The 26,006-nt window shown below is 40.7% G+C and overlaps 1 protein-coding gene across 1 annotated transcript; it reads left to right on the forward strand.

Annotated features, from left to right (window-relative positions):
- Positions 1 to 1,898: 1,898 nt before the first annotated feature.
- Positions 1,899 to 25,023, forward strand: LOC140237335 (speract receptor-like). Its single transcript, XM_072317272.1, has 23 exons — positions 1,899 to 2,334; positions 3,276 to 3,445; positions 4,856 to 4,978; positions 5,842 to 6,025; positions 7,048 to 7,197; positions 8,541 to 8,782; positions 10,075 to 10,210; positions 11,370 to 11,530; positions 11,912 to 12,020; positions 12,679 to 12,757; positions 13,289 to 13,472; positions 14,314 to 14,391; positions 15,332 to 15,436; positions 15,805 to 16,045; positions 16,566 to 16,718; positions 17,226 to 17,406; positions 18,374 to 18,514; positions 19,153 to 19,276; positions 20,545 to 20,613; positions 21,463 to 21,637; positions 22,156 to 22,254; positions 23,661 to 23,752; positions 24,243 to 25,023. Exons 1-23 carry the CDS (start codon positions 2,088 to 2,090, stop codon positions 24,381 to 24,383), a joined length of 3,384 nt encoding a protein of 1,127 aa, XP_072173373.1. The 5' UTR covers positions 1,899 to 2,087; the 3' UTR covers positions 24,384 to 25,023.
- Positions 25,024 to 26,006: the final 983 nt, after the last annotated feature.

Here is a 26,006-nt window from a genome sequence, read left to right on the forward strand (position 1 = left end):
CAAACCAAGTTTTATATCATTATCATCATATTACAGTATAAGTCGATTTTCTTTTCATGTTTGTAGATATGTGTATATATCTTTTTATTGCTTTTTCTTTTACTTTAACTTGTTCAGTGGGTGTTGTTTATAGTGTATTATTATGTTTGCAATTTTACTGTGTGTATGCTTTGTTACTCGGTGTTTTAAAGGGTAAATCCAGTTCGTCTGATATAAAAAGAGTAAAATCTTACGAATTCAACGGTAAAGATTTGACTGCAATCGGATAAAAAATAAGGAAGTTATGACATTATTTTGCTAAATTCCGCAAAACAGTTATTGTACAGTGGCTATGAATATGCAAATGAGTGAGCTGACCATATCATACCCTCACAATTTTCCATTGATCGTGTACAAAAAAAAAAATGACGAAAATTCAATGTTTCCGTCATTGAAGTCTGAAACATGATGTTATTCCTGGTTGAATAACTTCAGAATAGTGATCACTTAGATATACGAGGATTTGAGCCTCGGGCATAACTGCGTTCAAATGGAAAACTGGAAATTAAGTACAAACGATATGGTAAGTTGTGAGGGGATGACATGCTCACTCTGTCATCTGCATATTCATATTGACTGTTCAAGAATTGTTCCCCCTCCCCCACCCCCCCCCCATAGCAAAACTTCAAAATGTCATAACTTCCTTATTTTTCATCCGATTTTGATCGAAATAATAGCGATGAACTTGTAAGATTTTACTCTTTCTTATCAGACTAACCCATGTTTGGACTGGATTTCCTCTTTAAGAAAACACGGCCTTGCTGAAAATAGGCTTTTAACCCTGTATAGATAAAATAACTCAACTCAACTCAAATATAAAATGCAAATAGTGTACACAGGATTCTTCAAATGCTTATTTGAAATGTTTATGGCAAACCCTAATGTGAAATGTAAGATTGCCATTGCCTCTGTCACACACTTCGAAGAAAAACCATTGATCATTCGCATATGAATGACAATATTGAGGGTAAATGTCATAATAGGCCAATATACTTCCATAATGGCTATAAATTCGTCACGGCACACAGGACATCTTCTTCATCGATATTTTATTTAAACATCATCAACATCAAAGCAATGGTAATGATCAATGTTTGGTCACATATTCACATGACACTATGTACATGTAGACCAATTACTGTACAGGATTTTATTAATGAGGGATATGATAAGGTACGCTGTAATTTTTCAACAATCATATTTAAGTTTAAATCCAAACAAATCTGATGCTTTATAATTTTCATGTTACGTTAATTAAGGCTTTTTTGTATGTTTATTCAACATGTCTAATTCTTATCTGTCCTGCATGTTCAGCTATACATCTTGTCTTGGGCAGTGTATTGTTGTAACTGATATTTTCTGGGGGTGTTTCACAAAGCCGTTCTTAAAGTTAAGAAGGACTTAAGTGCGACTGGTGATCAGTTCTTGCGTGCTATACTTATCAGAATCTCAATAATTCAGCACAAGAACTGATCATCAGTCGCACTTAAGTCCTTCTTAACTTTAACAACGGCTTTGTGAAACACCCCCTGGTGTGTCGCTTATGTTATGTCTTTCAATGTTTCCTTTATTGTTGTTGTTAACTTAATTAAAGTGGTGATGTAATATATTAAATTAAGGTACGAGCACTCAGCATTGTGAATCTAACAACATTGATGTCTTCTGACGTCATGTCGTTTCCAATGGAGACTATTCATGACACTACGCGCATGACTTTGGTCTCAATGCATAAAGGAGTAAGGTACGCTCACATGTTATCCTGGCAACGGCACTACCGCGCACGCGTACAATAATGGTCCTTGCCTTACAGTCCGCGCGCATAGAAACAAAAGAGTTTTTGATAACAATCTGTCTAAAGCAGAATAACACGCAGTGAATGGGCAGCTGCAGCTGTAGGGAGTGATATGGTCCATATTATATCATGTCAACTGGGTCAAAATAACTGTAACGGGTTGGGCAAAGGAACATCAACGAAACTATTAAACTCAGGATATCTTCACCGTTTCTTCCCCTCTTAATCTCCAGCGAAATAGAGCGCATCGTGCATCATGACGAATGCACGAGTCCTCTTCTTCCTCATCGGCATCGCGGCTGTGATGTTGCCCGGTTCCGTCCGGGCCCTGATCCATCTCAACCCGACCATCTTCAACATGGACCGCGGGCGGCCAGTTCTCAAGATCGGACTTCTAACTGAATGGACCACCAGGTACGGGGATCAAGGAAGCGGCTTCCCGACGGCAGGCTCCTTCGCCTACGCAGTCAGTAACGCCAACATGGATAGCACTGTCCTTCCAGGTAGGATAAAAATAAACTTGATGCTTAGAGTCTACTCCAGCTTCGACGATGCGGACGATGACCCTGGTTGTTCTTATCTTTATCTTCATCTAGGGAGGGTATTCTGGTTTCTATCCTTATATATTACTATACGTACCTTTCTTCAAGAATAGACATGGGGTTATGCCACGATCATCTCCCATCTCAACATTTTTTTTTTGTCTGTGTGTGTGTGTATGTGTGTGTGTGTGTGTGTGCAGTATTTGCTTAGTGCCAGAGGATGCATGTAACAGCAGTCTCCATTAGAGCTTCCTGCGTTCCGCTCGGTTGTGATCTTTGAATATTGTAATTCTTACTTTGGAGTCTGGAATCGGCAAAAGTTATAATTCTCTTGAATCGGAGGACGTAATCAGGTACAGTGGGGAGGATGCCAGGGCTGCTCCCAGTTGACGTCTAGAGTTTCTAGACACCATGTAGAGAAGCGTATCCTGGAATAACTTGACCAACCAAAGATGCGGATGTCTCCTTTACAGAGAGGTTGTTATGCTTGTTAAATAATTACGCGGTATAAATGCTTGCGTGTCGATCATTAACATCATGAATATGATTATCAAACACTACATTTTCCTCAACTATACTACATAGAGTTCCTGCATGCTAAAATTTCCTAGTGCGTTTCTGCCTGATTTTAATCGATAATAAGTCTTAGACAATGTATTAATTTTTTAGTTATTGCTCTTTTTGTTTATCATCTATTGTGCACAGTGGCTGAGAGTTTGTGCTGTCGGAATAATACAATGGTCATGATATAATACGCTAATCGTTTTATTTGAGAGTAAAAAAAAAAATCATATATATATATTATATATATATATATATATATATATATAGGGCCTACATAAGTGCGTCCTTTCACGAGATAATGATGTGAACTGCTCCCCCCCCCCCCCCCCCCCAATCAGGTTATGACGTTCAATATGAATGGGTTGACACAAAGTGTGATATCAACAAGGGACTCGAGGCCGTCAGTGATTGGTGGAAGCGAGGATTCGTCGGTATCATCGGCCCGGGGTGCGGCTGCACGTACGAGGGCCGACTCGCATCGGCCCTGAACATGCCAATGGTGGATTACGTGAGTGCTTGAAAAAAAAAAAAACCAAACAAACAAACAAAAACAAACAAACAAATCACAAATCCAATGCGCGTTTAATTTACGAGCACGTGTACAGTACAGTTCTGGTCAAGGTGAGGATTTAGCTTTTAACGTTTTGCGAGATATTCAGAAACCACTCTATGAGATGTCAAAGAGCATGCAGCTCTAAGGGGTATCAAAAGTTTATTCGATGAAAATCGGTTTTGAAATGGCTGAGATATCCAAAAACAAGGTGAAACAAAGAGATTCTTATAAAGTTGTGGCATGTCGCCTTTTATTATTAGCACTTTTTTTGGATATCTCAGCCATTTGAAAACCAATTTTCATCAAATAAATGTTGAATCATTCTTAAAATTACATGCTCTTTCATATTTCATAAGAGGCTTTTCATTATCTCACTTAGGAATGTTCAAACCATGAATCCCCACCTCAACCAGTACTGTACAGTCCCTTTAAAGTGGGAGTGAGATTTAAGAAATTGTAGGCCCTACTGTACCGACGACAAGCTTAGGGCCCCTATTCAAATGTGTTTTCAGGATTGAAACATTTATAAGCCTACCTTTACAATATATCATCATCAAAGCCGTTCTAGATATTTTGTTCATATCTATCGATGGAGCTAGGAATTACACTGAGGTAATAAAGCTAAAAACAAATAAACAAATAATGTAGAAAAAAAATCATTATCCATTGCACACAGCCTCTCATTAACCAAGTAATACAACACCTCCATTTTAATTGTGCATCATATTCATATTGGCATATGCCAATAATCAGCGCCTAATCAAGAAAAGCAAACATTTGTCTGACTTTGAGTGCTGCATGTGTGACGACTTGGATACTCTATTTGGTCATGTTGGTTGCTCATTAGCACACACACACAAAAAAAAAAAACCCCGGAACTTTCGTTGATACGACATTTGATTAACACATTTCCCATTGAGAGAGAACTCTCTTTGTTGGTTGCTCAATAGCACAACAACAACAACAAAAAAAAAAACCCGGAACTTTCGTTGATACGACATTTGATTAACACATTTTCCATTGAGAGAGATCTCTCTCAATGGGAAATGTGTTAATCAAATGCCGTATCAACGAATGTTCCGGGGGGGGGGGGGGGGGTTGCGCTAATGAGCAACCAACATGACCAAGTAGAGTATCCAAGTCGTCACACATGTAGCACTCAAAGTCGGACAAAACGATTGCTTTTCTTGATTAGGCGCTGATTTAAGTGTGTGTTACAAGATACAGCAACCTTCAAAATGTGACAATAGAAAATGACATTTTCTTTACATTATTGGCGTAAATCCAAAGCGTATATAAACACCTTTTTCTTTTGTCAAAAAAAAAAAATGACACTGATAAACGATCATATATCATCCCCTGCAGGCCTGTGACGAAATTCCCGTATCGGACAAGTCAATCTACCCGACATTCCTCCGGACGCTTCCGCCTAGTAGCCAGGTGGTGGACGCACTCCTGCTCACCCTAGACATGTACGAGTGGGACCAGGTATGCCGGACGGAATGTCCGAAGTGAAAATGATAAAATTGATAATAATGACTATCTAATAAAGATTATCATTGAAAATATCAATAATAGTAAAAATAAAGACAATAACTATTGTCATCACTGATATTGCAAGTCTGTACAAATTTAGATTCTTACATTTTCATTTGTACAAAAGGAGACAACTGATGAAAACCATAGCACATCTTCATCCCTCTGCTTTAATAACATCTAATATCTTTCACAGTGTCATCATTATCCAGAAATACATAGATATAATAAAACTATAATCTTATTGATACATTGATAATAAAACTGTAATCTTTCAATGGTCATTTTCATATATCACAAATGACAGCTAATGTTTTGATGTGATTTTAATTTATTGATGATAATAAATGATAAAACGATGCTAATGATATTGATAATACCTCTTTCAGCAGGGATGACTTTTCAGCATTTACTCTAATCCTCCTCCAGAGGAGTGTGCTATGCTTCCTATAGCATTGAGTTTTCTATCATAGACGGCTGGGGGAGTAATGCCACCCTCAACCACAGTAACAGTTTGAAAAATTGACATGAAATTAGTTAAAATAAAATTCTGTGCATTTTTTTCATGTTTTCGTTATATCTTTGTATTGCTGTGACACCATGCATTTTTGTCGTCTTCTTTACCAGCGACAGGGATACTGAAACTTTAAAGTTCATAACTTTCGAAAGAATCATCAGTTTTTCGTCAAACATCTCTGATTTGTTCTACTAATATTTCTTCAGTCATTACGTCTTATGTAGTCACATTCTGTTGCTCCATCGGTGCAATGTAAAGACTTTCCTTAATATTGTTGTCAATTGTCCATCTTCTTCAGGTTTCCGTTGTTGTCAAGAACATTACAAAGTACAAGAACGTTTTCAAAGCTCTAAATAACAAGTTCCAGAAACTAGACTATGAGCTGCTGCACGAAGAATACTACGAGCATTTCGATGCGTGGGACTACGAGATGGAGGATCCGTTTGTGAACATCATCCGCCGGACCAAAGCAACAACCAGAAGTGAGATTCGTCGCCTTTCTTTTTCGGGCTCTCTTGGTCGTGTTGGCAAACCAAGAAGACTTAAGTGAACGATGCTTTGAATTATATGACCACTGTGATTGACGAGCAATAATTTGACTAATATGTTTTCAAAAGTATACCTAGAAAAGTTGTAGATCCGTTAAAAGAATCGATGGGCCTTTATAGACTCCCTTGAAATAGACCAAGCAGCATCTATCTTAAATGAATCTTGAAGAGAAAGCGAAATCAATCTATCAATTGCGTTAAAAGTTTCATCATTGTATATTGTTTGGTAAGCATTTACCATGAGGAAATTGCGTTTTTACACGTTAATGTTTTGCCATTTGGGAAAACAGCAATAAGTTCCAGCCCGTGGGTCTACATAACCAACTTATACTGTCGTATATATTACAACTTCGTAACATAAGTTATGTTAACCAATCGTTCACATGTGTCAGTAACCCATATGTCAGCTCAATTGGCACTGAGTTACCTGACTAACAATAGATTCGGTCCTGATATAATGCTATGTTAATACTATTTTAAAACAAAACAAAACAAAACAAAAACGACTTCACGCAAATGTATAACTCTAACTATAATCTTTCGATTAGACTGCTACTTTCCGCCTCTTAGAAATCAAATGACGTAAGTCAATACATTACATAGCAATGATAATGATAAGGTCTTATTTATCCAGGGTACTTATAGCCTCTTCAGTATTACCACTGCTCTGCCAGAGGGCCCTGCTATTATTATCATCCTAGCGTTGTCAGGTACCCATTTATGCACCTGGGTATATAGAGGGACATGGTGGATAAAAACATCTTGTCCAAGGACGAAAGCACTGGGCGAGAACCGAACTCAGGTCCTCAGATTGGGAGTCGGGAATCGAAGTCACCAAAGCGCCCCCAATCAAACGAACAGTTGAACGTTCAAGATTAGTTTATAAGCCAGTAACGCTTTTAATCATAATTATCAAATCGATATCGCATTCTCTTTCACGTCTGACCTCGTCTCAGTCTACGTGTTCCTCGGTGAGGCCGCTGATCTCAGGCAGTTTGCAATCTCGTGTCTGGACGAAGGGATCCTAGCTTCCGGGGACTACGCCATCCTGGGGGCTGTGACGGATCTCACCATCCGAGACAGCCAAGACTGGCACAGTCTGGAGTGTGAGTAGGGCAATAGACCTCTTCATTTCTCTCGTTTATTGTTTGTTTCTTCGTTGTTGTTTTTTTTTTTACATCATATTTGATTATATTTTCATTACTGGACTATCCCGTCAAACGAAGTGTGGGTTGGCTTTACGGAAGTCAGCTCCTTGCGGTTCCTTGATCTGGCCCAAGTTAGTCGGTCCTTCAATTCTTTGCAAAAGTTTGCCGAGAGAAGGGGGGGGGGGGGGGGCATGTCATGAAGCATTTTTCCGGACAACTTTGTCGGACAAATTTGCTCTCAGCTAATCAGAAGCAAGGATTTCAGTAGCTTTTAACAGTTTGTCAGACGGAATATCTGACAAAAAGCTTCATGAAATGCCCCCATGTCTCATTTTGTAAGGAATAAGCTGAAATTTAGACAAAATATGATAAACCGTTTGCTCAGATGATATAACATTGTTATGCTTACTTATCCCATGACATAGTGATAATCAGTGTGTATACGCAAAAATTATTGATCATGTTGCGTCTCCCATTACGAACTTCTTCTGAATAAGATCCAGTTTGGATTTGAATGTTTATGTTAATGACAGCTGACGTAATTGAATAGCTAGTTGATTCCAAGGTTTTGGTCCTAAACTGAGAAAACACAAAACCGATCCATGTCTTCTTCTGGGTGTTTGGAGTAACCACTTGGTAACAGCGCATCTGATGACGAACGAAGACTTCGTGCCGGCTTGCAATTGAAAACAGAGTTACGCAGGAATATGCGAGGAAAGAGAATGAAATATCATTATCATCCGGAAATGAAGGAGCAATGATTTATCTGAAAACGGAGGAGGGTTGGATGGAACTTGGGTCCTCGGATCAGCAACTTACATCCGTGGACATCTCCTTGCCGATTTGAGTTACATTACTTACATAATGCTTATTAAATGTCTGTCGTCCAACTCAATTGCTCACTATCAACAAGATAAAACTTTAATCAAACCGACCAGTCACGATGATTGTTTCGTTAACGGCTTTCTAACTCCCAATATTCTAACAAACATGGATAAAGAGTTCTCTAGATACATCCACAAGTTGTATTTACCAGTGACAGTTTCGACGACGGGCTGTCAGTCATCTCTGATACCAACTGTCTGACATTTACGATGGCGCTATCACTCGGATGTCACACCTGGGTGATTGCTGATTGGCGCCAAATCATCAGCTGCCGATTATCTGTCGTCTGAGAAAGATGACAGCCTGTCGTCGAAACTGTCACAGGTAACAATGCAGTTTTTGGATGTGTCTAGAGATCTCTTTATCTATATTTATCAACAGCATTATCCTTATGAACTTATCTCGCATTCTAACAGACACACTGGACACTGCGGATTACCTTTATATGATCGACGACGCCTACACACGGATGTTCTCGAATCGAGAATACAGCCGAACGGACGACGAGAAGGCCCTAGAAGCCATGGAGAGCGTCCTCATCGTCGCTGGTAAACCAGTCATGAAGACCAGGCATTGGGACCGCATGTCGACCATCATCTTCGACAACGCGGTGGAGGATGATGGCCCGTTCAATGGAACCATTGTCTTCAAGGCGGATGTGAGTTAACCCCTTCACCTCCAGACACCTCCAGACGGTCTCTATGACTTTGCACATTTCGATTTTGTGGACGTGGACGTCTTTCTCGCACATGAACGGTTCCAAATTGCTGCAGTCCACTCGTTACGTCCGCACTTCGATTTCTAGTGCACGCCGTTCACGACGTACTGCTGTGACGTCTGCCCCCCCCCCCCCCCCCTCCCCGTCTCCTCTCGCGGCCGCGGGCTGGCAATAGGTGCGATGACGTCACTCACGTTTTGAATCTAGGGGGGCGTGGAATCCTTGGAAGACGCGTTCGCGATTCTGGCGTTGGACGTGCTAGAGAACCTAAAGCATGCGCAGTTCCTAAAAATGACGTCATTAACTCGACGTCCACGTCCAGGAGGTGATACATATCGAAAAGTCCCTAATGTCTGAGTTTCCGCACGACTCACAACCACTTGTCCACACTCTGCCCCAAAATAACAAAAAGGATGTTCGCGTGACTAGGTGGACGAGCAATCATAGCTAACCAAAGCAAGACCAAGTTTGATGTTCAATTTAAGGCCTAATGGAAAAAATCTAATCTTACAGCACAAAACTGTAAGTGATCGGGCTAAGTGTAAGTGATATTCATTCCAGAACTGTACTCGGTCAGGAATGGCTAATATGATATAGTACCACTTTTAGAGGCCATGTGCCGAGTTTGAACACAAATATCTTTATCTCTTTTGTTCTCACTACATTCCCCATAAAATATTCTCTTTAACTTTAGGACTGGAATGGATAGCGTTGGTTTCCTTGTATGCATTACAAGTACAAGAATAATGTTACCTACGGTCATGATAGTCTTCACACCACCACAAAATTGAATGCGCTATAGAATCATGAGTCCGTTGAATAGAAACACTTTGTATTCAGAGCTCAGCTTAGTTTAGACCAAGATGGTGCCACCTCGGTTTAGACACCAGATCCTTTTAAAACAAATTTAATGTCGTTTGTCCACTTTTTCCCTCTCTCCTCTCACACAATATTTCATATTGATATTTTTGATATCTTTCGTATCTCTCCTTTGATAAATTGTTTCTATTCTGTGAACGGGGTGCTTACTCCTGTACGTATTTGAAGGCTATGAGGAAGGTAATAAATAAAAACAAACAACAGCCACTTATTGTACTCCAATAAAATTCCCCGGCATTGAGGAGAAATCTGAATTGCAAAGTGTTAATGGCTGATGTTGTTTATTTTGTGCATGATATGCTGTACACACTCATCACATCATAGCCTACGGATATACGTATCGTTCTTGACAGATTGACTTTCTGTCGATCTACATCTACGACGCGGTCTTCGAGTTACTCAAGGCCCTGGACGTAGCGGTGAACGCAGGCGTCGATCTGTACGACGGAGCAGCGATTGTCTCCTCTATGTTCAACTCGACCTACACAAGTACGTTTATTTATTTATTTCTTTTTTACATTTCCTTCCTCCCTATAGTATTTGTTCAACTCTTGAGAGGTTCTATCTTTTCATAGACACCTTGAATAATCGGAGACAGAACCATATGCACATTTGCAAATTCATTTCAACCAATAAATCGAGAGTAAATGCATAATCACCGAAGGAATTACAATACCAGAAACATATTATGAAGCCCAAAAAGTGTTACAAACCTAAGTATTTCGTAGTCGTTGCCCCTTAGGACCTTGGGATGTCTTTGGGCCTACACTACATAAAATGTTTGGGATCGCACGTGCGGAGGGGTTGTTGTGACCCAGTGGATAAGACTGGACTATTAATCACAGGATTCTTGGTTCAAATCTCCTTGGCTGCAGCAGCTGTTCCCATATACAGGCTAAGGCAATTAATCATCATCGCCAAGTGCCGCGGTTGCTTATATTACTTACAAGCATTCATTCCTCAGTTCTCGTTATGCCTGCAGCAGGGCCCTTCATAAAAAAGTTGATATGATAGCAACTCTTGCTGGACTGGCAATTGTCATAGTAACGACAAGAATCCAGCTTCCTGATCGGCTGTTGCCATTAGAAGTTGTCATTCCAGCAAGAGTTGCCATCCTAAAATCTTTTATGAAATGGGACCCAGAACTGCCAATTATTGCTCCAAATAATGTACATGTATATGCATAAGAGATGTGTGAAATGACTCTGTAATGACAAGATTTCAATTAGGTAACGACGTAAATGTGAAATAGAAGCCAAACAGGTTGTCCGAAATTGCTAGGATCTCAGAGCTTACGCGATCATGGTTGCTATACCTAATTTATGACAATCGATTATTGATAATCGGCAAATCCGGCCACAACAGTTTATCCACCGATCTTCCCCGCTAGAGTGACTTGCGATGGCATGCTGCTTGTTTGAAAAAAAAAAGAAGAAACGATTGCTGGAGTGCAACTGATCAACACGCAACGTTCTACCTACCCACAATGCTGAACGTGGATCACCTTTCTGGGATAAAAGTCGTGTACTATATACGATGGAAATTATTCTACACCTTTGATCTCAAAATATTCGAAAGCAACTCGTCATCCTGGCTAGCTTCTAGTTTAAATTCCCTTAAATTTTCCCCCAATCTCTTTCTCGGTTAGGTCTCTCCCTGGGTGAACATCAGTTCGACGAGAACGGAGATGGCGTCCGACCATACGTCCTGCTAGACATGGTGCCACTTCCAGTGGCCGATGGGGGCGTCTCCCCTGGCACCCCTGGAATGTACCCCATCGGCACGTTCGACAGAGTCGACGGCCAATGGGTAAGATGCGGTTACGTAACATACTCGTTGTTATACCATATCAGGTGCCAGAAAAAAAAGCCGCTTCAGTGGTTTGATACTATATCGTTTTATTACAATATTCATTAAGTGAATTAAAACTGCTTTTCCATTTGAACCAGATGAACTTAAAGTTTAATGCTAATGAACCTGCACATTCCAATCTTTCAGTCTATATCAAGAACACAAACAACGTACACGCACATAGTTATGATTACCGCTCACGTAAAGATATTATCAATTACACAATTTTTTGTGGGGTTCGTCTTTTGCAAATGCAAAACACAGACATATTCAAAGAAATGCGAAATACACGGCAACCTTACCATTGCCTTTGTGTATACACACTTCCACCCCACGCAGACGTTTGCCACGAACGAGCAGTATCCGGACTTGAGAGCGATTTGGCCAAATCGTGACGAACCTCCTCTTGACATGCCCGTGTGCGGTTTCCACGGGGAACTGTGCACAAGTGAGTATGATTCCGAGATCACAATAGCGTTGAAAGATCAGAGCACCTTTTCATAAAACTTGTTATCAGTGACAATTAACTGCCACAATGATAGAATTCTATGACAAATTTGCTCTCAGCCAATCAGATGCAAGGATTTCAGTAGTTTGTAACAACTATAACAACTTGTCACTGATAACAAGTTTTATGAAACGGGGCCCGGAATGCTCTTAGGGTTTTCCCGGCTTTTCGTCAGCAACTGTCGTGCATATATATATATACAGCAATTGGCACGAGCTTAAATGAGCCATACATTGTACATTAAAAAACAGTGTGCTTCGACTTCGAAATAGCTAACATGACTTTGTCCTATTAATCTATATCATTGTTAGTCCGATTATCATGATTAATACCGGTAGTATTACATGTAGTAACTTGATATGACAAAACGATAGCCGAAACGACGGTACAATTGTGAATCAAACTTGGAAAAACAACAGAGAAGAAAGGGGGAGGGGCGTCGAAGTGAGTCCTCCGCTTGGGAGTCGGGAATATTGCTATCCACCAGTGCCGTATATAAAGACACTGCTATCCACCACTGCTATCCACTATGTCACGGCGCCCTCACCGCTAACTTTTCTCTCCCTCTCTCCTCTACTTTGTCAATCTCTTTCTTCAGACTACGCTCTTTACATCGGAACACTGGTGCCAACTTTTGTCATCTTATTCTTCGGAGCCATTGGCTTCTATATCTACAGGTAACCACGGCAAAGAAATACATCAACGTATACATCGCATTATGCTGAGTGAGAAATGAAAAACGAAACATACTTCAATGGTATTTCACTTATTATTGACATTCTGATCGTGTAGATGGATGACACATGTATATTGTTTGATTCGCTCTATACTTGTTAGTAAATCAACTTGTGTAATTCGATTCCATGACATTTGCTCCTGCGACATTTGCTCCCATGAAATATCTTTACGCTAAGCCCAATATAAATTCTATCCGCAAACATAACCCTAACCCTAAGGACTTTGAGAAAATAAGACCGGATTTTTGTCGTAGAAACTAATTTTGTGTCACCGTGTAATTCATGCGCATAATTATGTTCCCTGTATCTTTATGTCTTTTATAAATCCATGTAAAACTGAAAGACGCCTTTGGAAAGCATTTTCATGTAATACACCACCTCTGCATGATAATAAAGAAAGCAAATCAATGAACAGAAAGACAGATGAAACTCACACACAATTGTCGTCGCTTGGGTTAATGTGATGTGCAGAAAGAGACAATACGAGGCGGCCCTAGACAGCTTGGTATGGAAGGTAGACTGGAACGAAGTCCAGACGAAGAGCACGGACGTCAACTCCCAGGGGTTCTCCATGAAGAGCATGGTGATGAGTGCCATCTCCGTTATCTCGAACGCGGAGCAGCAGCAGATCTTTGCCACCATAGGAACGTATCGGGTACACGGCACCTTCTTCTTTCTTCCTCGTCTTATCCTGTTCTCCTCCCCTTCCTCCTCCTCCTTCTCCTCCTCCACCACCTCTTCCTCCTCCTCCTCCTCTTTCTTCTTCTCCTCCTCCTCCTCTGTAATCTTCTTCATCTGCCCTTTTCTTTTCTACTTCCATGCTGTACTTCTTGTTGGAGTTCGTCTTCCTCCAAAGCAACTACTTCTTCTTGTACTAACCACCTAAGTTACTTGTTTAATATGTTGGAGGATTATTGTTGTTTTTCACTTCATCTTTTCTTTTATCCTATCCTCTTCCTCTTTTTTTTTTTCAAATCTCCCTGGGCAAGTTCCACTTCCCGTCGTGCATTTTAAAATTTGCACATTTTATCGAGAAAATTGTCCTTGTGAGTCATTTTCGAGGATACGTACGGTACAAAGCTAAGACGAAATCAAAATCTGTGTATATTGTGGTGCGAGATAAACCAATGCATGTCCTCAGAATCCAACCTCGAGGACGTGAATAAACCCGCACTTGAAGATTAAAGTGGAAGGCTTACCATATCATTTTCGCGTAATTCTTTAGAAACCTTCAACAAGATTATCATCTATATGCTAAGAAGATAAATACGTACATATGACGTAGGTCGATTTTATAATAATGCCAAGGTTTAGCAATGCAGTTAATCCCAGCGTCCTCTCGTAACATTTAACCTTTTTGTGCCGATTGACACAGAAAACCCTACAGCATTGTACATTTTGTCCACAATCTCTGTCAGAGAAAGGGTTATCACGTCTCTGTTACAACGTCCAGCAGCTAAATGGATGCTAATAACGGTATGCCTCTTTTATGACAGGGATCAATCTGCGCCATCCACGCTGTGCATAAGAACCATATCGACCTAACGAGGAGCGTACGAAAGGAACTTAAAATGGTAAGTGCACCCTTTCAATGTAGAACATAAGGCGAGGTGCTTAATAGAGGTTACATCTTCGGTACAACGGAAGAAACTATCATTCTCAAAATATCGTGGTGATTCTTTCGAATAATTATTATTATGTCAGAATTTCAAAGGTATATTACCGCAAATTTGATTGTATGTCGTATGCGAAGTCTTGTCATATCTTTTGTTCTCAGTATCCATTGATGGAAATAACACGCACCATGCAGTTTAGTTCAGTTCAGTTTATTTCATTTAATCACGGCAATTTACTTCAGCAAAGCTGTTCTGCAAATCCGTGAACGACATAAAAATAGCAGAAATACATACAAATGCATAGATATATCATTGTTATGTGGTTTACGGGAATATTAATGGAATCTAAAGACACTTTCATGTCGATGCATTGTAAGGCACTCAACATTTTAGAGTAACAACCTGGGTGGCATCGTGAGAATGGCCCACTACCACAATGGAATGAACATAATGTCCAAATGTATCTACGTATTCTCTTGAAAATTAGAGAATGAAAACTAGATGTATCCTTCACACAATCATAAAAAATGTCTGTAATGATAACAATATCTGATAATACTAACGGGTCTTGGATCTGCGACGCGAACAGTAAGGCGACTCAGCCTTCTGGGATGGACAATTGAAACGGCTGTCTCACGCATGTGCACAACACCATTTTTGGCCTAGACAGCGTCGTCGTAGCATTTGCGTCGAAGATCTAAAGCTCACTAATAACACCAAAATAACAACACCTGATATTCTATGCGTCATAGATGAAAATTCTCAACTCTGTCATAATCACTGATCTATCATTTGAATACTAGTTGATTAGTCATCCTTATGGTTATGAAGTCATGAAGTAATGAAGCGCTTACTCTATTCTTACACCTCCAATACCCTTCCTCCCACTCTTTCCCAGATGCGAGACATGCGTCATGATAACGTCTGTCCGTTCGTCGGGGCTTGCATCGACCGACCCCACATCTGCATCCTCATGCACTACTGTGCCAAGGGCAGCTTGCAGGTAACATTTTCCGTCCCATCTCTCTGTGAGGCCATTAAAGGGGACTCCAGATGATTTTGCAGACTTTTGCATTTGAACAATTTTAAACATTGGTTATACTGGGTACAGATCTTCATAATTCATGTTGATTGGGATGAGACATAAAAATGTTTTCAAAATTCACCTTTTCACCAATACCTTCTTTCTTCTGTTCTTTGTGCGTCTGTCCACTTGTCATCTTATTCAATTTGCCATAATCTATCTTTCTGTCAGTCTTTATGACTAACAATCTAATGACTGTTTATCCATCTATTGTTCTTCACCTCTGAGACCGAACTCATTAAATGGTGTTTACCACTCTGTCGAAAAATAAACAAACGCACATTCAGGACATTTTGGAGAACGACGACATCAAACTGGACAACATGTTCCTGGCCTCGCTCATCGCCGACCTCGTCAAGGGAACCCTATACATCCACAGCTCGGAGATCAAGTCGCACGGCCACCTCAAGTCGAGCAACTGCGTCGTCGATAACCGATGGGTGCTCCAGATCACCGACTACGGCCTGCACGAGTTCAAGAAGGGGCAGAAGGAAGACGTGGACCAGGGCGAGCACGCCAAGCTCGTCAGTGAGTGCGCTTACAATCTTGATCGTTCACGAGATCATCTATCACTGTATTCGGAAGTCTGTTGTAATTTTTGGGGCTCTGTGGTGTCCCGTGTGGTGTAGACGAACTGGGGTAAAGGTGTTGCAGTTGATTGTAAGTACTATGTACCGTGGTCATCTTTTCCCCAGCGCGCAGGTCATCATAATGCCAAGTTCACTCCGGTGCTAGAGGAATGGGGTGTGCAATGACATTACACCCCTCCACACCCACTCCCCCCCCCAAAAAAAAAAACAAACAAACAAACAAACAAACAAACAAGACAAACAAACAAACAAACAAACAACAACAACAAAAACGAACAGAACAAACCAAAATGAAATTATCAAACAAACAAAAAAATCAAAATGAAAGTCAATGTAAAAAAACTACAAAATAAAACAAAACAAACAAAAACCTTTTTGGTCCACCACGTTGAATAACAAACCTCGACCTCTGCCTCTAATTGGCTAACTTCTTTCTGCGATCATTTTCGTCACAACAGAGAAACTTTGGACGGCTCCGGAACATCTCCGGCAGGGTAAGAACATGCCCCCGGGCGGCTCCGCGAAGGGTGACATCTACTCCTTCGCCATCATCCTCACGGAGATGTATTCGCGACAGGAACCGTTCTTCGAGAACGAGATCGAACTGTCTGGTGAGTTTAAAAAAAAGAAGAAACAACAGCAACAACAGACAAGAAAAAAAAAACAGTAAAGTGATATCGTCATCAGCTATTGTTGTCTTGACAACGGCTTCAAACCTACTAATGTAAGATGTGTGGTTCCCAAAGCTACCCTCATGTCATGGCTGGGTCTTAACACAGACGGCCAACTGCCACTTTCAAACAATTTCTATAGAATGAATTCCGTGGTGCTCCTTAATTTGATATATTGAAGTTGCATGTAGTAATGGCCTATCGCTATGGCTTTACAGATATAGCGTATTTTTGTGCTGCTGTTCAATCATCTGCACCCTCACAGATACTATGTACCTTTTCTTGTTGTTCCACTACTTATTTATTTGTAGCTGCTCAACTTTGAAGCTACATCTTACTATCATTCTGTTTTGATGAACACATTGCGCAGTTCTCTTTTCTATGCGTCCTTCTAATTATCTGACGAGTTTCTTCTTTTTCCCTCGCCTCTTTCCCTCCCTCTTTCAGAAATTCTTGCCCGAGTAACGAATGGCGAGGTTCCGCCGTACCGCCCGATCCTCAACGCCGTGAACGCTGCGGCGCCGGACTGCGTGCTGAGTGCCATTCGGGCCTGCTGGGTTGAGAACCCCGACGAGAGGCCGAACATTGTGGAAGTCCGATCCATGTTGGCCCCACTGCAGAAGGGACTGTAAGGAGATTCATGGTTTCACTTATGGTTTCTGTTGCTATGGTCTTGAATGCACCATATTCGTTTATAATGTACACGGCAAATACGTATTAGCCTTTAGCCCCAGCGCAGCTGTTAGGTACCGTAATGGAATACTGGACGAGGGTTGATTATGTATGCCTTTGAAAGGCACGGTTGTATGATCGTAAGATAGTTAGTGTATATCGGAGCAACATGCACAATAAGTTGATGAGGGAGATAATTTGCAATCAAAAGTTTTGTTCTGCGTACCAGTATTGATGGCAATACAGCGCTGCCGTGCAATATACTTGAAAACACTTATTGCCCTGAGAAGTCCATTTTTACAATGATGTAATCATGTTATGAATCTCACCTTACCCCATCAGTAGCCTTATCGGTAACATCGCGGATGTAATGTGGACGTTGAATTACAACTTGTAACGTAAGATGATCAGAGTCGTTCAAATCAGGGACTCCATTTCATAAGAGATGTTAGGATGGCAACTCTTGCTGGACTCGCAACTTCCAATAGCAACAGCCAATCAGGAAGCTGGATTCTTGTCGTTATCATGACAATTGTCATCCCAGCAAGAGTTGCTATCATATCAAGTTTTTATGAAACGGGGTCAGATTTTGAAAGCCCGAGGTTTGTGTAAACCGTATCCTTATAATAAGTTGCCTCAGGCAGAACGGATGATGATTGGAATGATGTAATTATTGTTTCACTGGGATAATTGTCAAGTCCTCTTGCAACGGCATCACCTTTTTATTCTTTAAAAGAGCTAGCTTTTATCGGAAAGCTTTCTTTTAGTTCGGTCAATGCTGCCCTTTTAACGGAGCATCACTCTTGAAAATGGATTGCAAATTATTCTGTACCCGGATGTATTCGGTCGTACTGATGTTGAACACTTGAATGACAATGCCTTCCTCTCTGTCCTGACTACTCAAACGTCTCCGTGCTGTACAGGAAGCCGAACATCCTCGACAACATGATCGCAATCATGGAACGCTACACCAACAACTTGGAGGAGTTGGTGGACGAGCGTACGCAGGAGCTTAGGAAAGAGAAGGCCAAGACTGAACAGCTGCTCCACCGAATGCTACCACCGTGAGTATAATACGGCGAGAATGGTACAGGAAAAAGATGATATATATGTTGAGACCGCGCGCAAGTGTTGCCCTCTTCGTATGGGGCAAAGCATGTTGTCGTGATTCCATTCACTGACCTATAGGGGTAACCCAGAGGGATTTTATGGGGTTGTTGATCTCTTCTGGGTTAAGTACATCTGTCCGAATTCAAGAAGGTTCCTTGAATCAAATCCATGGCTGGAATCTACTTGTAGTTCACGGACTAATTCAAGTGCATGATGACAGTCGTTCGTCGCGCATGCGCGCGTCAACGTGCTTTGATTGTTGTAAGTCTGATGGCAGTAACCGATGAGTTGCGAACATTGACTTAGTAATATTTGCGTAATCCATTAACTAAATCTAAACTGCCTATGTGAATTTCAACTAATGGAGTCTGTATTGTTCACCCTCATCCCAAAAACTATATGTTCAGGTCAAATCAGAAGTTAATGGGCTACGTAGTAGCGCTCTAAACTTGACATGTCGAAAAGTCCCTACAAAATACATTGTACTTTATGCATGTTATGGATACACCCTAGATTCCAGGCCTTAGGTTCCCCTTTCTCTTTCCACCCACCCCTCCTCTATTGATGACGACTTCGCCATCTCATGCTCCAGGTCGATTGCCTCCCAGCTCATCAAGGGTATCTCCGTCCTTCCCGAGGCCTTCGACATGGTCTCCATTTTCTTCTCCGACATCGTCGGCTTCACCGCGCTCTCCGCCGCCAGTACTCCCATTCAGGTGCGTCCACCTCAACCTCATCGTCCACCGTGAACCTCATAAGTAGCTCAATATCTTTGCATTCTGCTAAAAGACGAAAGAAGACCCAGTGACCACAATATTTCTGTTGTTGATGGATACTAGTTGTCGTTTTTCTATGTAAAGTATTTCCACTTTCCCCTCGAGTGAAAAATAACGAAGAGTGCGATTTGTATCAGTCCTCTCTCTGTATAGTAATTGCGAGCGAAGCGACCAAAGGGTTGCCACGCGAGCTTGAGTCAAACTAAGGGGCAAAAGGCGAGTCTCGGAGAGAGACTAGCGCTTTGTGGCTCGCTTCCCTCGCTCGCTATTAAAGGGAACACAAACCCAAAGAGCAATGTGGATTGAGTAAAAGCAGTAACATTAGTAGAACACATCAGTGAAAGTTTGAGGAAAATCGGACAATCGATGCAAAAGTTATGAATTTTTAAAGTTTTGGTGTTGGAACCGCTGGATGAGGAGACTACTAGAGGTTATGACGTATGAGAGGACCACAATATAAAGAAAATATAAAAGGAATTCCACAAAAATTCACTTTTCTAGCAAAATGAAAGAGTTCTTGACTAACCGCTTTCAGAAAGCAGGGGGAATAAGTGCTACCCCTAAGATATGTCAGTATCAAGCTGACGGAATGTGTAATTTTCATGAAAAATGATTTTTTTTTTAATTCCCTTTTTATTTTCTTTATATAGTAGTCCACTCATACGTCATAACCTCTAGTAGTCTCCGTACCCAGCAGTTGCAACACCAAAACTTTAAAAATTCATAACTTTTGCATCGATTGCCCGATTTTCCTCAAACTTTCACTGATGTGTTCTACTAATATTACTGCTTTCACTCAATCCACATTGCCCTTTGGGTTTACTTTCCCTTTAACAGCAAGAATGCCTTTAAAAAAAGGCCAAGTGTGTCAATTGTTCAATCAATACAAAACAAACACCCAGCAAAAGAATGTAACACCTGTGATCGCAGTTTTGTCTAACGAGAGAAACATCGCCTGTGCAGCTGCTCTGTTTCTATTATTTGAAAACAACTTGTAATCAATCCTGCTAGTAAAACACAATAATCAGTATCGTCATGTTTACAAAACGCACATACAGTGGTGTACATTATGTATGCCTAGTGTCCGCCACTGATAATAGCTTCATATCTACTTACGAAAGTAACACACATGACCCAGTTCGATGTCGGGTATATACACCAGATGAATGTAACGGAATTTGATTTGGTTGTGCCCTTGCCAAAAACAGGTTGTCAACATGCTGAACGATTTGTACACATTGTTCGATGCCATCATCGCCAACTACGACGTATACAAGGTGAGGAATTCGCGGAATCGTCAGATTAGGTGTTTCACGGTTATAATAAGGAGGTTTATAGCAGGTGTTTTAAGACAGTCACTGTCGAAGAGCAACTCAAGTGAAGTATGTGTGTGTGTGTATGAAGGAGAGAGCTTGTCTGAATGTGTGTGTATACTGCGAGGGTGTGTGTGTGTGTGCGCGCGCGCGCGTGCGCGGTATTGTACATAATTATGTGCTATACAGAACGTAGTCAAACAGTTTAGACAGTGTTAGAGCGGAATGATCTAACCATCAGTTTAAAAAGAAAAAGAAACCCCAAACAAGCGTTATAATTCTGAGGCTATTGTGATTTTTTTTTTCAGATCTAAAGTCGGTCAGTCGTGCGACCGAAAGTCGTATAGTGTGCGGTGGTTTTTAGTTGACCGGTTTAATAGTGAAGAGTTCTTTTTCCAGGATGTTTCTGACCCACACGCGATGTGATTTTGATGTCACTTGCTTCCGGCAGTTTTGAGATCAAATCAACATTATCGTCCTTGTATTACGTCATATCTCAGCAAAAAGAGCATTTGGGAATTTTTGTTACTGTTCCTGAGGTTATTGCACATGATGATTAATCAAATAGTCCATGTTGTCACCGACTTATTTTACCAAGTTGTTTCTTTTTTCTTTTTCTTTTTTTTTTTTGGTTTTTGTTCTATTTTGTGGCGTTGTGTTGATGTAAGTCTTTGTGATGTTGGATTACCGTTTATGTCTTGTTTTTGTAGTTTGTAGTTTTTATTTTTTATTTTTTGAGGAGGAGGGGAGGGGATTCTAAGTTTGTTCGTTTGTTTGTCTTTCACCGGCCTGTTCGTTCCTCGCCTCCTGTAGGTGGAGACCATCGGGGATGCCTACATGCTGGTTTCGGGACTCCCGATCCGGAACGGGGACAACCACGCGGGACAGATCGCCTCCACCGCATTCCATCTACTAGAGTCTGTCAAGAACTTTATCGTGCCTCACCGCCCCGACGTCTTCCTCAAGCTCCGTATCGGTATCCACTCCGGTGAGTCAGCATTACAGGGGGTTAAAGGTTAAAGTGCACATGTCACGTCCTGTTGGCATTAACTTATATACATAAACGCTCTGCTTCCATAAGCATCACTGGAAAATACAGACGAATAAATAAAATCAATAATATTTTTGATTATTTTTTATGGCAGAATTTCAATAAAAATGTTAATAAAATTTTAATAGAAAATTTGATGTGCAACATATAAGAATGTTTTCACTCAAGTTAGATTCAGATGACAAAATACTCCATGCTTTTACTTCTCGGCCCCGTAGCAGTAAAACCCAAGTAACTGCGAACTTAAGACGGTTAAAAAAAATGAAGCCCACGTCGTGTTATATGTTTCTATCAGACTAATTGGTCAAAAGTCTTTCTGTGTCCTATTTTACTCTGTATTACATGTACCCATGGTATATCCAACATTTTTAAGCCGATACTGGCTCATTGTTTGACGGAACATGTCGCTTAAATATTTCTCTTCGCTTTCCTCTCTCATTTCCCTCCCTGCCCAGGCTCCTGCGTCGCTGGGGTAGTCGGTCTGACCATGCCCAGGTACTGTCTGTTTGGCGACACCGTCAACACGTCGTCACGAATGGAGTCCAATGGACTGGGTAAGTTCAGTTCGTCAACACCACTTCTTTGGACTTCTTTTGACCTCTTTGGACATTCATTCAATGTTTGAGAAGAGATCCGTCGGCGCGGGGTGGGGGTACGAGGGAGATGATCAGCTATTGTCTCATCTTTTAACCCTAATCAGGCCAGTTGGTCATGCTAAAACTGGAGGGGGGCGGATTCTGCCCCCCCCCCCCCCGACATCTCGGCCATCGGGGGTGCGATCGCGCCGAAATTTGGCATGCGTGACACCCACGTCATAATTTACAAGATTGTGTCGTAAGAGTTTTTGAAACAATCAATTTCTAATTTCAATTAATTAATTATGCAAATTAAGCTCAAGATCATATTTTAGCCTAATTAAAAGCATCGAGAGTCTACTGTTTGGTCTGTAAATCTGTTTTAGCATATTCAACAATCGCACATCACAAAACCTTCCAAAACTCATTTCAATTCTTATGTATTTTATTGTTTTCAGAATTTCTTATGTATTTCTCTGTTTTCAGCTTTTGGTTTTTTTTTCTGTTTTTTATTGGAAATTGTCACTGACCACTTTTCTACCATAATTAGCATAGAATTAATCAATAAAAGTGATTAATTGTAAAAAATAATCAGGTTTTTATGACTTTCATGACAGAGCACTGTTTTGCATAGGAAATGTACACAAAATCACAAAATTGTGCCCATTTTGGGGCGACATGCCGTTACAAAAATGGGCGTGGCTTCGAAAAAGTATGCGCGGACGTTGCAAGTTTGGTCTCAAAAGTTGCGCGAGACTTGAACGAAGAAAGTCAAGAAGCCTCGCGACGAGGCCTTCTCGCGTTACAGAATTATAGCGCGGAACGTGGGGGGGGGGGGGGTTGGGGGCGGATTCTACCCCCCCCCCCCTCCCCCGCCCTGTTAGGGTTAAGCTATGTTTGTATGACAAACATGCTTCAAGTCTCAATTTGGTATTCTGACATGTTTGAAATAATACCTGTAAGGATCAAATCCAATGCCTCTTGGAAATTGATAATTTCGAGTATTTTCTGAAGAGATTCCTTCGATGTCAAAATGGGGTCTAGGGTACTTACCCCAGACCCTTACCCTGACCCTAACCCTAATCCTAATCCTAACCCTAACCCTAACCCAAACTCTAGCCCTTAACCTAACCCTAACCCTAATCTTTCACCTTATCACTAACCAGTATTTAGCCGGGGGTAATTGTCCTCGGGGGGGGGGGGGGGGGGGGGGGGATTGCCCCGATATGGTCAAAATGATGAAAGAGGGGGTACACGTATATCAGCTACTTGTGTTTTGTGATGGTGGAACACAGTGTATTAAAGCAAGTCATCCTTATAACGTCTCATCTCTGTTTGTTTGTTTGTTTGTTTGTTTGTTTGTTTTGTGCAATTTCCGTACGAAGCTCTGAAGATCCACGTCAGCCCTTGGTGCAAAGAGGTCCTGGATAAAATTGGTGGATACATTCTAGAGGAGAGGGGCCTGGTCGCTATGAAGGTAGGAAAGTTGATTATTGTCATCGCTCAGTACTGTGCAGCATACGATTCGTTACAGTGGGGTCCGTTTCATGAAAGTCTTATGAGAGACTTTCCGCTCATAAGACACATGTATCAGAGACTTCATGAAATGGATTTTACTTCTCTGTGAATGTCTCTCATAGCTACATATGAGCGACTTTGGCCATTCTGAGATTTATGTAGAGACTTTAATGTGGTGACTTCATGAAAATATTGATCGGCCTTAAAGGCGAACATCGAGATGGGTTGCCCGAGTTGGCACCAAATTTCACGAGTCAAAGCCGAGGGCAGTATTACGGTCCCGGCGTGAAAGAAAGAATGGGATTTGATGTGATGTGGCCTGTTGTTTTAGTGTAAAACAATTCTTATGTCCTTGCATTGTGATGAACCTACAGATAAGTTCTCCTCATTTTTCACCACGTCACTTCATACAGCGACAATTTCATTGTTTGTGTTTTTTTTCTTTGCAGGGCAAGGGTGAAATTCTGACGTACTGGCTGACTGGTCAGGACCCAAGCTACAAAATCACGAAGATCAAGCCCCCACCACAGAAACTGTCTGCTGAAGTGATGGAGGCCGCAGCCAACCGGGAAATCCCTGAAGATTTGTAGATGAAATTATCGTCCCAACCTTGACTTCTGTCCGCACATTTGAAACATAATGCAACACTTAACAAGGTCACGCATGAACAAACTCAAAGGACAAACGCAAGACGTTGCTTATAGACAGACAAACAAAAACCAAGAAATGATAATTTTAGGACTGAAATGTATGAAAACATTTCTAGAAACTACTGCAAAGCCATCGGGACACAAACAATAGTGATTTTGTTTTTGTTTTTGTGGGTTTTTTTTTTTCTCGAAAATAATTGACCTACATGCACCTGATGTTCTGGAGAAGTTTTTACCCTATCATAAATGCTGCACTGGTGATTATTACTTCTCATTCTTCGCGTGGGCAACTTCGATGCATCCTATGAAAAGTTTGTACAGTATCTTCGACTATCATGTATGGAGAAGTTATTCTATCAAGTACTGTTATTACTGCTGCAGAGATCACGAATACAATACATTTTTTAGTGAAGTTTACGATGCTTGTCTGGAAAACTGGTATCTGTGAGCTCAGTACCTTTCTTACACAAACTGATGTTTGATTGATGATCAGTATTGTGAAATCAGAATGGGATACCGCAATGATCCCATAAATAACTGTGAAATGCATATTTAGTAATAAAGTGAAAATGACAAATCATTTTCGTAGATTTTTGTAGAGCTTGTGATGGCATATGATCTGGACAAAATCATTTGCTCCTAGCAACTTTCTGAAGCTGACCAGATGGAAGAGAAATGAAAAGAAAGAGGAAAGGAGAGAAGGAAGAAGAGAAAGAAGAAATAGAGAAGACAAAAAGAGGAGAGCAATATCTGAAGGGTTTGTTTGCAAAAAGCGATAAGTCCATTTTTGAAGATTTTGAAGTACGGTCTCTGTCACAAAGTACAAAATGTTACCTTTTAAATGATATATTGGTCACTACATATAAAGGTATATTTTTTTGAAGTTATGGCCAGAAGAAGCAAAAATTTTCTTATTATTCTCTTTATTTTTCTTGACCTTTAATCACAAATATCTCCATTTGACAAATATGGACTTATCGGTTTTTGCAAACAAACTCTTCATATATATAGAGATAGAGATAGATAGACAGTTAGATAGATAGATAGACTGATAGATAGATAGATAGATAGATAGATAGATAGATAGATAGATGGATAGATAGACAGACAGATAGATAGATAGATAGATACATGGTGTAGATAGAGAGAGAGAGAGACAGAGATAGTGACAGACACACAGACAGACAAAGTGGGAGGGAGAGAGCAAAATGTAGAGAGAAATATGTCTATATAGAGAGAGGACTACAAATAAAATAGAAGAAAAGAGAAGAAAGTGGCTGATGGATCTAGAGTTTTAGATAGTAACTCCATTTCCATTACCAGCACTACTTCCAAGGCCAGTTTGCTCAAAGCATGTCTACTAGAATGACTGGTATACACCCTTTTATAGTGTAAAAAAAATTGACATCATCAGCACACAATCCATAAACTGCTTTTCTTGTGAAACAATCACAAACGTAAAACCGAACATGCATAACCACTTGCAGATGGACACAATATCACAATAGTACAAGTCTGAACTAGTTAAAAAATGAAAAGGATACTTAAACATCTTTTATAAGA

Source organism: Diadema setosum, chromosome 13, assembly GCF_964275005.1.
Source record: "Diadema setosum chromosome 13, eeDiaSeto1, whole genome shotgun sequence".
NCBI lineage: Eukaryota > Metazoa > Echinodermata > Echinoidea > Diadematoida > Diadematidae > Diadema > Diadema setosum.

What these genes read in the sequence shown, in the direction of transcription:
- LOC140237335 (XM_072317272.1), top strand. Translation starts at nt 2,088, where the DNA reads ATGACGAATGCACGAGTCCTCTTCTTCCTCATCGGCATCGCGGCTGTG. An exon ending in CTCCACCGAATGCTACCACC is followed by an intron (nt 18,515 to 19,152) that starts GTGAGTATAATA and finishes CTCATGCTCCAG; the next exon opens with GTCGATTGCCTCCCAGCTCA. An exon ending in CCGCCAGTACTCCCATTCAG is followed by an intron (nt 19,277 to 20,544) that starts GTGCGTCCACCT and finishes TGCCAAAAACAG; the next exon opens with GTTGTCAACATGCTGAACGA.